Raw genomic sequence first — 13,310 nt, 5'->3', positions numbered from 1 at the left:
TGCAGAAAGTCTTCAGCGCGGAGATTCAGAGGAACTCCTGTGCTGTGTCTAGACAATGGCTTATTCCTGCATTAGAATCTTTTTTCTGGGTTGTGTTATTTTCCCGTTTTCCTTTTTATGTAACTGACAATTAATGAATTGCAAGAGAAGTGTTGTAAAGCCATAGGCATCAGTGCAAGATAAAAACTGTATGTGATTAAAGAGGTTGTCCAGTGGAAACAGGTTATCATCCATAGGTGATAACTTACTGATCGGTGAGAGGTCAATCGCTGAGTCCTGCATTGATCGGCAGAATGGGGAATTTTTCTCCCAGATGAGGCACTTTTATCCCTGTTACAAAATGTAATCAGCGGGTAAATGCACAACTGTCACTCTATCCATTCTCTATGGGGCTACCGAAAAAGCCGGGTACAGTGCTCGGCAGCCCCTGGGCGCATGTGGTCGGCTAATCGCATTACCACTCCATTCTGATGGGCATAAAAGTTCCTCATTCAGCCGATCGGTGCGGGTCCCTGCAGTCGGACCCTCACTTAATAAAAAGTGGATAGATGATAACTTTTTCCATCAGACTACCCTTTTAAGACTATAAATGTCATCCAAGCCACATCAATTACTCCCAGCACTTTGATTGACAACTTGCTCTGTTCGCATGCTCTGCCAAGCCGGGTGTCAATCAAAGTGCAGGGCAGGCTTACAGCTGCTGATCACAGTATAGTGAGCAGTGTTGTGAGCAGTGACTGTAGCTTCTCTAGGCATGCCCCAGCGGCTCCTGGGAGGAAAGAAGTATATTTTCTCCTGGTAGCCACACTTTCAGTAAGGTGGCCAGGCACCATTTTAATGTTATTTACCTGCAGATTTACCCTTGGAAAATAGTGTTTTCCGTGGTGAAAGGTTACCTTTAAATCCTTAGGGCAAATTAGCAATATCAGATCACAGTGGGACAAACAACTGGTCAATCCACCGACTAGCCTTTACCAAGTCCCGCTGTACCTGGATCCAGAACAAAAAAAATCTGTACTTTCTTTAGTGGCTGTTCTCTGTTACTGCAGCCCAGCCCTCTAGGTCTGTGCACCGTGTACAATCGGCTGCCATGGGAGCTGATTGTTAGGGGTGCCTATCCTAAATATCACCTATCCTACATGGCCAGAACTTAGGATAGGGGTAAACCCACAAGTTCTGGACAGCGGGCTTCAGAATATCAATGATAAAAATACATTAAAGGTAAATCTATACATTGTGTACACGTATTACACGACACATCACTACACTGTCTAATAACAGACTACAGATGACAAAGCTTCTTTACCTCAGATAGATCCCCATTTCTGGCATGGATTTTGGCCATGCTCTCCAGCCAGGTTCTACGTAGCTCCGGAGTGCTGGCATAGGAGTTTGCTAGGCTGTACTGGAGATCAACCAACATCTCTGGATCTTTCTCATGCTCCTTCATCTGTGCCGTGGCCATTAAAACTGTTCTGATCCTTTTGGTCAGGTCTTTCACTTCGGCTGGAAATAGTGTATTCTTGGGGAAAAGAAAGTTTTACTTAGCACGTTTCATTATGTATTATTTCTATTTATCTTTTGTCATTTTGGTGACAATACATTATAATAAATTAATAAATTATCATAAATTGTCTAAAAGTCATACATGGTATAAGCTGGATTTGTTTATTAATTTATAGGACCTACCAGACGTGAAGCAAACATCTTCTACAAAGGATTCCATAGCATTTTTAGGTTAGCCAAGAGGTAGGATAGTGATTCTTCCAGGGTGCAGAATGGTGATAAATTGCACCAGTGATCAGTCTGTTGTATACCAATAGCCTCCATATGAAAAGTTTCCATTGGATTCCTTCTCACAAATACCCATTTGACAGGTAATATTTTCAATATGCCAAACAGTCAATGTAGATGCTGGTTACAATAGTTAAAAAAAAAAATCTAAATTTCCCTCCATTGTCCAGAATGGGCAGATACCTGACCCCATTGATCAAGTGGTATTGTTCGAAGATCATGGTGGCACTAAAGCAACGTCATCCAGCGGTATGGCACCCAGCAGTATGCAGCACCACAGAGAACTGGTCACCAACTGGTTTAGCGTTTTCTGCAAATTAATGATCTTTTGTCATCTTTAGCTATCCAATGGCTAAGTTATTTTGCTCATGGATCTACTGTAGTTGTAATCTTTATCAATCCAGTGGTTATACTTTATAATCCAGGGACCTAATTACCCATTGGGCTGATATGTTACCATGTGGATAAGAAAGAATTTGATCTCGAAACCGAAGTTCCCCTCCTATCATAACAATATCTCAGTGGTTTTAGACTAATCTTCTACATCACGTTCATTTCTTCAACACAAGAACACACGATCCCATGAAACATTTCTTAAGCATTCTGTGCGCTCAAGATCTGTCCACATGTATTTAAAGAGAACCTGTCATCAGGATTTATACCCCAAACGAGTGGCATGTACTGTATATTAAGGTGGTTTAATACTGATTATATCCTTATGTTTCTTATAGAAATGTGTTTTAAATGGGTTAGTAACTGGCTTAGTGATAGAAAGCAGAGGGTGGTTATAAATGGTATAGTCTCTAACTGGGTCGCTGTGACCAGTGGGGTACCGCAGGGGTCAGTATTGGGACCTGTTCTCTTCAACATATTCATTAATGATCTGGTAGAAGGTTTACACAGTAAAATATCGATATTTGCCGATGATACAAAACTATGTAAAGCAGTTAATACAAGAGAAGATAGTATTCTGCTACAGATGGATCTGGATAAGTTGGAAACTTGGGCTGAAAGGTGGCAGATGAGGTTTAACAATGATAAATGTAAGGTTATACACATGGGAAGAGGGAATCAATATCACCATTACACACTGAACGGGAAACCACTGGGTAAATCTGACAGGGAGAAGGACTTGGGGATCCTAGTTAATGATAAACTTACCTGGAGAAGCCAGTGCCAGGCAGCAGCTGCCAAGGCAAACAGGATCATGGGGTGCATTAAAAGAGGTCTGGATACACATGATGAGAGCATTATACTGCCTCTGTACAAATCCCTAGTTAGACCGCACATGGAGTACTGTGTCCAGTTTTGGGCACCGGTGCTCAGGAAGGATATAATGGAACTAGAGAGAGTACAAAGGAGGGCAACAAAATTAATAAAGGGGATGGGAGAACTACAATACCCAGATAGATTAGCGAAATTAGGATTATTTAGTCTAGAAAAATGACGACTGAGGGGCGATCTAATAACCATGTATAAGTATATAAGGGGACAATACAAATATCTCGCTGAGGATCTGTTTATACCAAGGAAGGTGACGGGCACAAGGGGGCATTCTTTGCGTCTGGAGGAGAGAAGGTTTTTCCACCAACATAGAAGAGGATTCTTTACTGTTAGGGCAGTGAGAATCTGGAATTGCTTGCCTGAGGAGGTGGTGATGGCGAACTCAGTCGAGGGGTTCAAGAGAGGCCTGGATGTCTTCCTGGAGCAGAACAATATTGTATCATACAATTATTAGGTTCTGTAAAAGGACGTAGATCTGGGGATTTATTATGACGGAATATAGGCTGAACTGGATGGACAAATGTCTTTTTTCGGCCTTACTAACTATGTTACTATGTTACTATGTTTTGCTGTTTTAGAGAAGTTCTCAGTTGAAATTGTATGCTAATAGTGGGTTGGGCCATGCACTTACAACTCTCCTGCCTCTCCCCCTGCCTTGTGTCTCTGACTGACAGGTCGCTCATACTCAGGAGGTAGGCAGTGGGTGGGGAAAGGGCAGAGAAGTGGGAGGTCTGCAAATGCAATGTCCAATCCAACCGCACTGGCAACTCATTAGCATACAATTTCAACTATGGATTTCAGCAAAACAGATTTGTATAAGAAAATAAAGGTAAGAATTTAATCAGCAATAAAGCACCTACATGCCATTAGTTTTGGAGTATGAAATCTTGATGACAGGTTCTCTTTAAGCAATAGTTTAATCCATTACCTTCATCTGTTTGTCTCCATTTGCAAAGTTGTTGATAATTGCCAGGGAATGTTGAAATCGCGAGCCACCGATGCCTGCGTCAGCAATCAGTTGACTTACTGCCTTAATGAGCTGTTAATAGAAACAACATGGAAGCGGATGATGTATTGTGCAACTTCATTCCATATTCCATTATAAATAAGCCTAACGGCAAAACGGCATTCAGTTACTGAGACAAATGTATGAAATACACCAATTGTTTCACCACAATATGCAGAGAAAAATCTATTATATCCGACAATGAGCACTGCTATTTAATGTCTGCTGCATGTTGATCAATCTGATGCTTAAATCTATACCATAGTGGAAACCATCATTGGAAAGTATGTGGTCACTATGCCACTATACTGAAGAGTTAGGGGTAAAATGTACGTACCCAAAGTCTAATAGTGTTTCTACATCTTATGTCACTTGTGCTGACAGCTATCTGTCCCAACACCTCAGATAGCTTTAGACAACAGCTATTTCTAATCATAGACATAGATGTCACAGCGCGCACTGGCCACAATGTGAGGATTCCCAAGTCTGCAGTCACATATGGTGACAGCAGACTTTTGTGAAAAGCCTATAAAATTCCCTTTAACGATTGCAGGGCTCAAAATCAAACTGTCCAATCCTTCTCTCCCCTAACATCATCTGTTGTGGGAGAGTTGGAAGGAACTGGTACACATTAGATTAGGGGTCCCCAACTCCAGGCCTCGAGGGCCGCCAACAGTGCAGGTTTTCAGGATTTCTTTAGTATTGCATCGGTGGTAATGTGATCATCTGCACAGGTGATGATTCCAACCCTTGTGCAATACTAAGGAAATCCTGAAAACCTGCACTGTTGGCAGCCCTCGAGGCCTGGAGTTGGGGACCACTGTATTAGATGGTGGCAAATGCCATTGAAAGTGGATGGTTAGGTTGAATGCAATCCATTCTAAGTTGTGTGTGGACTAGTAGGCTGGTTCCAAGATTGTTGATACAACCTGAGAAATACAATAATAAGTAGTGAGATTTCATTAACAGCTACTGTAATAATAATGTTCAATGCTGCAATGAAAACACAAAAAAATTAGGCCAGCTGGAGCGTAGGCTAATGCGAAAAGGAGTTTTCTCAGCATTTCAGCAGCCTCTCCTAGTTCTGTACAGATGGCAATGTGAATAAATCAGTGAGCGCCAATGTTTATTGTCTTGAATGTGCCGCTGATGGTCATTCTATTGGAAATTGAGCCTCACTGGCACACAAAACTCTCTGCAGACTGTTTATTGGTGGATGGTGTGAACAGTGTGAAACGTCTGTCTATTTACTATTGACTGTACAAAATGATGTTCTATGAAGCCGCAGGTGAGCAGAGGGGGTAAGTTACCTGGAGGTGCGACCTTACAATTGACTTTTGTTGGTTATACTCAAAATTCTTTCTCATGAAGAAATAGAGAAGAGCTGAGGCCTCATTTTGTGTCGAGCGGGAGCGATGATTGCAGCATTTCAGGACTTCATAGCAGAAAGGACCACAAAGGTCGGCTTGCCCTTGAAAGAACGCATTGGGGAACTAGGAAGAAAATACCTCAAATTATGCTAACTGGAGATATTACATTGTAGCTACAGAAATAGAAAAAATCCCAAATAGAGAGATGAAATGTTATCAAACTCAGAGGTAATGTATGGTATACAAATAAGACAATTGCTCTTGTTATGTTATGTCCATGAGAGATTCACTATTCCAGGGGTGTAGCTGGTGGGTAGGGGCTACTGGGGAATTTGTCCAGGGCGCTGGGTGTTAGGGCCACTTTTCTTGGAAACATACGCAGTGGGGAAAATAATTTGATACACTGCCAATTATGCAAATTTTCCCACCTACAAAGAATGGAGAGGTCTGTAATTTTATTTCGTAGGTACACTTCAACTGTGAGAGACAGAATCTAAAAAAAATTCCAGAAAATCACATTGTACGATTTTTATATTAAAAAAATTGTATTTTACTGCATGAGATAAGTACAATTGAAAAGCAGAACATAATATTTGGTACAGAAAGCTTGGTTTGCCACTACAGAGGTCAGATGTTCCCTGTAGCTCTTGACCACATTTGCACACACTGAAGCAGGGATTTTATTGCACTCCTCCATACAGATCTTCTTCAGATCTTTAAGGTTTTGTGGCTGTCGTTGGGCAATACCGAGTTTCAGCTGCCTCCAAAGATTTTCTATTGGGTTCAAGTCTGGAGACTGACTAGGCCACTCTTGGACCTTGAAATGCTTCTTTCGGAGCCACTACTTAGTTGCCCTGGCTGTTTTGGGCCATTTTCATGCCGGAAGACCCAGCCATGACCCATCTTCAATGCGTTTACTGCGCGAGGAAGGTTATTGGCCAAAATCTTAAGATAAATGACCCAACCATCCTCCCTTCAATACGGTGCAGTTGTCCTGTACTCTTTATGTATGATGCTTCCCCCACCATACTTCATGGTTGGGATGGTGTTCTTGGGGTTGTACTCATCCTTCTTCCTCCAAGCACAGTGAGTGGAGTTCTATTTTGGTCTCATCTGACTATATGATCTTCTCACATGCCTCCTCTGGATCATCCAGATGGTCACTGGCAACTTCAAATGGGCCTGGACATGTGCTGGCGTGAGCAATGGGAACCTGTGTGCCCTGCAGTGTTTTAATCCATGACGATGTAGCGTGTTACTAACGGTAATGTTTGAGACTGTGGTCCCAGTTCTCTTCAGGTCATTTCCTTTGTAGTTCTGGGCTGATTCCCGACCTTTATCAGAATCATCCTTACCTCTTGAGATGAGATCTTGCATGGAGCCCCAAACCGAGGAAGATTGACAACTTTTGTTTCTTACATTTTTTAATAATTACACCAACAGTTGTTACCTCCTCACCAACTGCTTGTCTATTGTCCTGTAGCCCATCCCAGCTTTGTGCAGGTCTACAGTTTTATCCCTGGTGTCCTTAGACACCTCTTTGGTATTGGCCATGGTGGAGAGTTTAGAGTGAGATTCATTGAGTGTGTGGACAGGTGTCTTTTATATAGGTAGCGAGTTCAAACCGGTGTAATTAATAGAGACAACAGGTCTGTGAGAGCCAGAATTCTTGCTGGTTGGTTGGAGATCAAATACTTATTTCATGCAATGAAATGCAATTTAATTATTTAAAAATTACAGACCTCTCCATTTTTTGTAGGTGGGAAAACTTGTCAGTGTATCAAATAGTTATTTTCCTCATTGTAAGTTGAGGTCAGTACCTTGGAATTGTTTATAATAGCATTAATCTCAGTCCCCAGTCAAAAATTTTGGTTGTATTGCTGCAATAATTGAGATCTCCTCTCTAGAATGTGTCTCCTACAAAATCTCTCAATTAATACAAATCTTGAAGTAAATTCGCACAAATGTGTATGCTATGTAATGTACATTTAGATCTTAATATTTAGTACATAGTATACCGTATATACTCGCGTATAAGCCGAGTTTTTCAGCACATTTTTTGTGTGCTGAAAATGCCCCCCTCGGCTTATACTCGAGTCATTGTCACAGAAGACAGCGGTGGAGGGGGAGCATCGGAGCAGCAGGTCACAGAGGCAGGAGCCCGCGGATGCGCTAAAGTCGGTGCCTGCTGCTAAAGAGAAAAGAATATTCACTGCGCTGGAGGTGAATATTCATTTCTCTTATAGCGCGCACAGTGTCTGACGCAGCCTCTGGCTTCCAGCAGCTGCAGGGCTGTCACGGGTGCGCGCTACTTAAGAGTTATGAATATTCACCTCTTTCCACTCCCATAAGCATGGAGTGGAGTAAATATTCATTACCTTAAAAAGATGGGACACATGATCGCCTGGCTGCTGGAGCTGTTGGCATCGGAACAAGATGCAGTGAGGGCACACAGGGAAGGTAACTAGCATTTTTTTTATGCTTTTCTCATGGCGGCCATGCATACAAAGATAGGGATGAGGAACCATGCATACAAGGATAGGGGTGAGGAGCCATGCATGCAAGGATAGGGATGAGGAGCCATGCATGCAAGGATAGGGATGAGGAACCATGCATACCAGGATAGGGATGAGGAGCCGAGCATACCAGGATAGGGATGAGGAGCCATGCAGACAAGGATGGAGATAAGAAGCCATGCAGACAAAGATGGGGATAAGGAGTCATGCAGACAAGGATGGGGATAAGAAGCCATGCATACAAGGATGGGGATAAGAAGCCATGCATACAAGGATGGGGATAAGGAGCCATGCAGACAAGGATAGGGATAAGAAGCCATGCAGACAAGGATGGGGATAAGGAGCCATGCATATAAGTATGGGGATGAGGTACGATGCATACCAAGATAGGGATGAGGGGACAATGCATACCCAGCTTATACACGAGTCAATACGTTTTCCCAGTTTTAGTGGCAAAATTAGATGCATCGCCTTATACTCGGCTTGGCTTATACACAAGTATATACGGTATATATATTTGTGGTTCATTTATTTCAAGGTTTGTAAAGCCTTTAAGCAATAAAATAAAATAAATGATCTTCTGCTGATTATTTCATGTGATTAGGCTCATCTCATGTTTAATGATTTTTCAATGCATTAGTTAGAATCTATGAATATTATTATTATTAGGGCTCGTGCAGATGACAATATTGTCGGTCCGAGTGTGAGCCGACAAAACATCGGGTTGCACTCGGACCAATGTTATACTGTGGGGCAGAGCACATATCAGATTTTTTCCTCAAACACAGTCTGTAGAAATAGTAATAAATCACTTGGCACTCAAATGGTTTCTTTCAGATGAAAAAGTGAACATCCCATTTATTTGTGCATCCAGTTGAAAGATTATTTAAACGTTTTCGCTCGAATCACAAGACCTTCATCAGAAATATCTTTAACAACGTTCCAGGTGCGCTTTCCATCCTGGGTTGCCTAGGCTCATATACCCCATTGTCCTATGCTTCCAGTTTTGTTAAATATATTTCTGATGAAGGTCTTGTGATTCGACCGAAAACGTTTAAATAATCTTTCAACTGGATGCACAAATAAATGGGATGTTCACTTTTTCATCTGAAAGAAACCATTTGAGTGCCAAGTGATTTATTACTATTGCATTGACGGGCTAGAAACCTGACTTGGGCACCACACAGGATCCTTGAGTGCCGTGTGTTTTGTCTTTTTTTACAGTCTGTAGAAAGATATGGTCACTGTATGTTTGAGTTTGATCGGATATTCGGATGGCACTCAAGGAAATCATCGAAATGCACATGGATGACATCTGAGTGCAGTCCAATTTCCACAGCCTCACAAAATGGAGAATATGGAGAATTTTTTTCTCAATCTTCTCCTCACTGAGAAAGTTGGATCCACACTTTTCTGACATTCTTATCAAAATCTTATTAAAGTTTGATTAGAGCGTCATTTGCATAATCGTTCCAGCTCTCTCGGATGACAGAATCTATGGCCGTCTGCACAAGCCCTAATACATAGAAGTCAATAAAATAGCAGCAAGAAGGCTGAAATCACATCCAACCTGACTGATTAAACTAGCTAACATATATAAATGTGATGCAGATGTTAGAAAAATATTTAGAACTGAGAGTCCTCAGTGGTTGATACCTTTTAATGGCTAACTGAAAAGATGGTAACAAATTGCAAGCTTTCACGACTACTCAGGTCTCTTCATCAGGCATAGACTAAAATAAATTTTGGAGAATCACATATTTATGCACAACACAGCACAGAAGGAAATAATGCAATATATAAGAAAAGTGACATGAAGCAGAACTATCAATTAAGGAAATTGCTCCTCAGACCTTGTGGGGGCATCACAACACAGAACCAGACCCCAATAAGAGGACAATAAAACATTCACACTTCTTATTTATGAACTGTTCCAATATTTATGGCCACAACTCTCCCATAATGATAGTTCTGCTTCTCGTCACTTGTCTTATCTATTGCATTATTTCTGTGCTGTGTTGTGCATACATATGTGACTCTTCAGATTTTGTGTTATTCTATGCCTGATGAAGAGACCTGTGTAGTCTGGAAAGCTTGCAATTTGTTACCATCTTTTCAGTTAGCCATTAAAAGGTATCAACCACTGAGGACTCTCAATTCTAAATATTTTTCTATCTACTGGCTAACACGGTACAAAGATATATCTTTCCTGCTGCAGATGTTATACATTTTTTGCCAAATAATCTGATTTTGTACCTTGCTTATGAACATCCTTAATGCAGCAAATACATGGCGGAGGGCTGCCACTGACTGGTTGATTTGCAGGAAGAGGAGATGGGTGTCAAATACTTTCTTCATTAGCACACTCTGGCTATCAGAGAGGTATAGCTTCTAGGAAAAGGAGATCGATGACAAACCATTTATACCAGGACTACAATGATCACATCTAATGGAGACGGTTTACTTCCGGGAACACTACTTAGATCACAGCTCAGCTGCTGGTTGCGGTTTGCCTACCTGGTGACTTTGGTTAAAGAGGCAAAGTAGGTCCAGTACAGTAAGACAGACCTCAGTGGCAATGTTGGCATCTGAATCAATGTGGTGCACAATGTCAGTTTCATTAGAATTACCTGCAACACAATAATAATCCGCTACGGTATATGAATCTGACTTTACAATATATGCACAGATATCATTTGGTAAAACATTGTCCCTTTAGTTGAACCTTCATACATAATAATAAACATAATAACATAATGTTGTACTTAATACATATGTGACTTAATAGATGAAAAATATATATAAAAGGTGAAAAAATGAGCTTTCGAAAACCTGTCACCTGCTCAAAAATATTGTCTGTTTTGCATTGTGTCACTCCATGGCAAAGATGTTCATGTTTATTGCTTCTGGAGTGAAGTGCATACAATTTCTTCTTAAAGACCAACTTGTTGATTCTTCAGAACTTTCTCTGGGGTATACACTTTGACCCCTATCTGACACTGCCAAGCTTTGATTGTAAGTGTCTGGAAGGAAGGGTTGAAAGTGCACATCTCACAGAAGACTGAAGAATCATCCAGTTGGTCTGCAAACAGAGATTTCACATGCAGCGCTCCAAAAGCAACACAAATGAATATCTCTGCAATGGAGTGATGCAGCGCAAAAAAGGAAGAAAAAAAACAGCAGAATCAGGGGTGCTGACTGCTGAGAAATCTTTACAAGGTATTTAAAGAAGGGATTGTCCCATGAACAAAGTACATTTTAATCAATGGATCTTGGAATAATAATAAGTTCCACAATTGGATATGTTAAAGAAAATGTTCCTTTGATGAGATAATCTTATAAATATGCCCCTGTTATGTGCTGTTTAATGGATGTGTCTGACTGTTTTGGGACATGATTTGATCATAGCACAGCTCCTGAGAAGGGGACAAAGCAAAAGGGAGTATACAGCATGGGATTGCAGTTGATTCTTTCTGTGACGTAAAACCTTTTCCTGTCTGTTTTTAAACTTGTTTTACCTCACAGAAAAAAAAATCAGCTTTGATCCCTTGTTGTAATGTCCGTATACTCTCTTTTGCATCCTCCCATGCTCAGTAGATGTGGTATATTCGACCATGTTCCTGCACGGTCAGACACAACCATTACACAATACACAGCAGGGGTACATTTATAAGATTATCTCAACACAGGAACATTTTTTATTTGACACACCCAATTGTGGAACATTTTATTATTCCAAGATCTATTGATTAAATGTACTTTGTTTGTGGAAAAATCCCTTTAACTCAATTTTTTTTAGCAAGTGACTGGTCCTGATTAAAGTTGGAGTAAGAGCTATTTCACACAACATAGTGGAAGCATTTTCTCGTCTGTATATTTGCTGAAAGGTCTGGTCCAACATTAACAGCCTCATAAATACCTATGATGCTGTCAGTTTGAGTTGAGGGATCAGGGGTTGGGCTAATATATGCAGGAGAAAATAAGCCCACTAGCAACTGTGTGAATTAATCCTAAGTGTTGTGCACCATTTACTAGGAGGAATGAGCTGGTGAAATATTAGTGCAGATGGAATAAAAAGGCAAATCTGTAGCAATATTTTGCAATGTTTTATTTACTTACTAGGCATGGAACTTGTCAGTTCTATAATCTGCAGTAGTTTTGGATTGGAAAGTGCATTTTTGCCGCGAATAATAGGAAGAGTTTGTGATCTTGGGTGTTTATGGCTGTCATGTGCAGACTGTATCCTGCAAAAAAAGAACACAGTGTACTGAACAATAGTAATAGCTCCTTCACACATCATTTTTTGGTAGTGCAATTAGATATTTATGAGAGCTCCATTGCAACCAATGTGTCTTTAATCTGTGTTGCAGATCAATACTGTCAAAGCAAGTTATTGTCCCTGTGAAAAAAAAGCGTATAGCGCATGAATGTTATCCGTGTGCTGTTCGTATTTTATTGTTTGATGGGCAGGAATTGTTAAAGGGGTGTTCCGAAATCCTAAGTAGTCATTCTAAATCCCTATTTGTTTAATTCCATTATCTAAACTATTTTCTAATATACTTTAATTAACAGTTTTTCAATTTTTTTTCCCACTTCCTTTTTGATGATGTTTCATTTGCGAATCCCAGTGCAACGGTCACTGCCCCCTCCCTAAAACAACGGGTCATCAGTAACGCTCGTTTTAGCGGCTCCGTCACTGTGCGATGTGCGCAAAGACAGTGAGCTATCACCAGCTCAGATCAGCAGGATGTCCGAATACCTGGCGTTCAGAGACCAATGACGGGCTTGATGAATCGGGGCCATTGCGTCAAGTATACCTGAAGGTGAATGGGATTTAAAAAAAAAATGAAATATAGAATTGCTGAGATTTGTTGTTCATTTTGCCTCTCAAAGAGTTACATAGTAACATAGTTAGTAAGGCCGAAAAAAGACATTTGTCCATCCAGTTCAGCCTATATTCCATCATAATAAATCCCCAGATCTACGTCCTTCTACAGAACCTAATAATTGTATGATACAATATTGTTCTGCTCCAGGAAGACATCCAGGCCTCTCTTGAACCCCTCGACTGAGTTCGCCATCACCACCTCCTCAGGCAAGCAATTCCAGATTCTCACTGCCCTAACAGTAAAGAATCCTCTTCTATGTTGGTGGAAAAACCTTCTCTCCTCCAGACGCAAAGAATGCCCCCTTGTGCCCGTCACCTTCCTTGGTATAAACAGATCCTCAGCGAGATATTTGTATTGTCCCCTTATATACTTATACATGGTTATTAGATCGCCCCTCAGTCGTCTTTTTTCTAGACTAAATAATCCTAATTTCGCTAATCTATCTGGGTAT

The 13,310-nt window shown here is 40.8% G+C and overlaps 1 protein-coding gene across 9 annotated transcripts in view; it reads right to left on the bottom strand.

The window, feature by feature from the left end:
* Positions 1-13,310, bottom strand: part of DOCK10 (dedicator of cytokinesis 10) — a 448,273-nt gene that overhangs the window by 47,767 nt on the left and 387,196 nt on the right. For 7 of the 9 annotated variants that reach the window (XM_069727557.1, XM_069727548.1, XM_069727554.1 and 4 more), the window contains exons 40-45: positions 12,090-12,214; positions 10,488-10,600; positions 10,227-10,361; positions 5,395-5,577; positions 4,007-4,117; positions 1,307-1,522 (exon numbers count right to left, since the gene is read on the bottom strand). In XM_069727557.1, the coding sequence (XP_069583658.1) occupies positions 1,307-1,522; positions 4,007-4,117; positions 5,395-5,577; positions 10,227-10,361; positions 10,488-10,600; positions 12,090-12,214 (883 nt within the window). The remainder of the gene's footprint in view (positions 1-1,306; positions 1,523-4,006; positions 4,118-5,394; positions 5,578-10,226; positions 10,362-10,487; positions 10,601-12,089; positions 12,215-13,310) is intronic. The other 2 variants (XM_069727550.1, XM_069727555.1) reach the window with 1 other exon arrangement.

This window comes from Ranitomeya imitator, chromosome 5 (assembly GCF_032444005.1).
Source record: "Ranitomeya imitator isolate aRanImi1 chromosome 5, aRanImi1.pri, whole genome shotgun sequence".
In the NCBI taxonomy this organism is placed as follows: Eukaryota; Metazoa; Chordata; class Amphibia; order Anura; family Dendrobatidae; genus Ranitomeya; species Ranitomeya imitator.
Note: the sequence above shows the minus strand (reverse complement) of the source record. Positions and strands in the feature narration are given on the sequence as shown.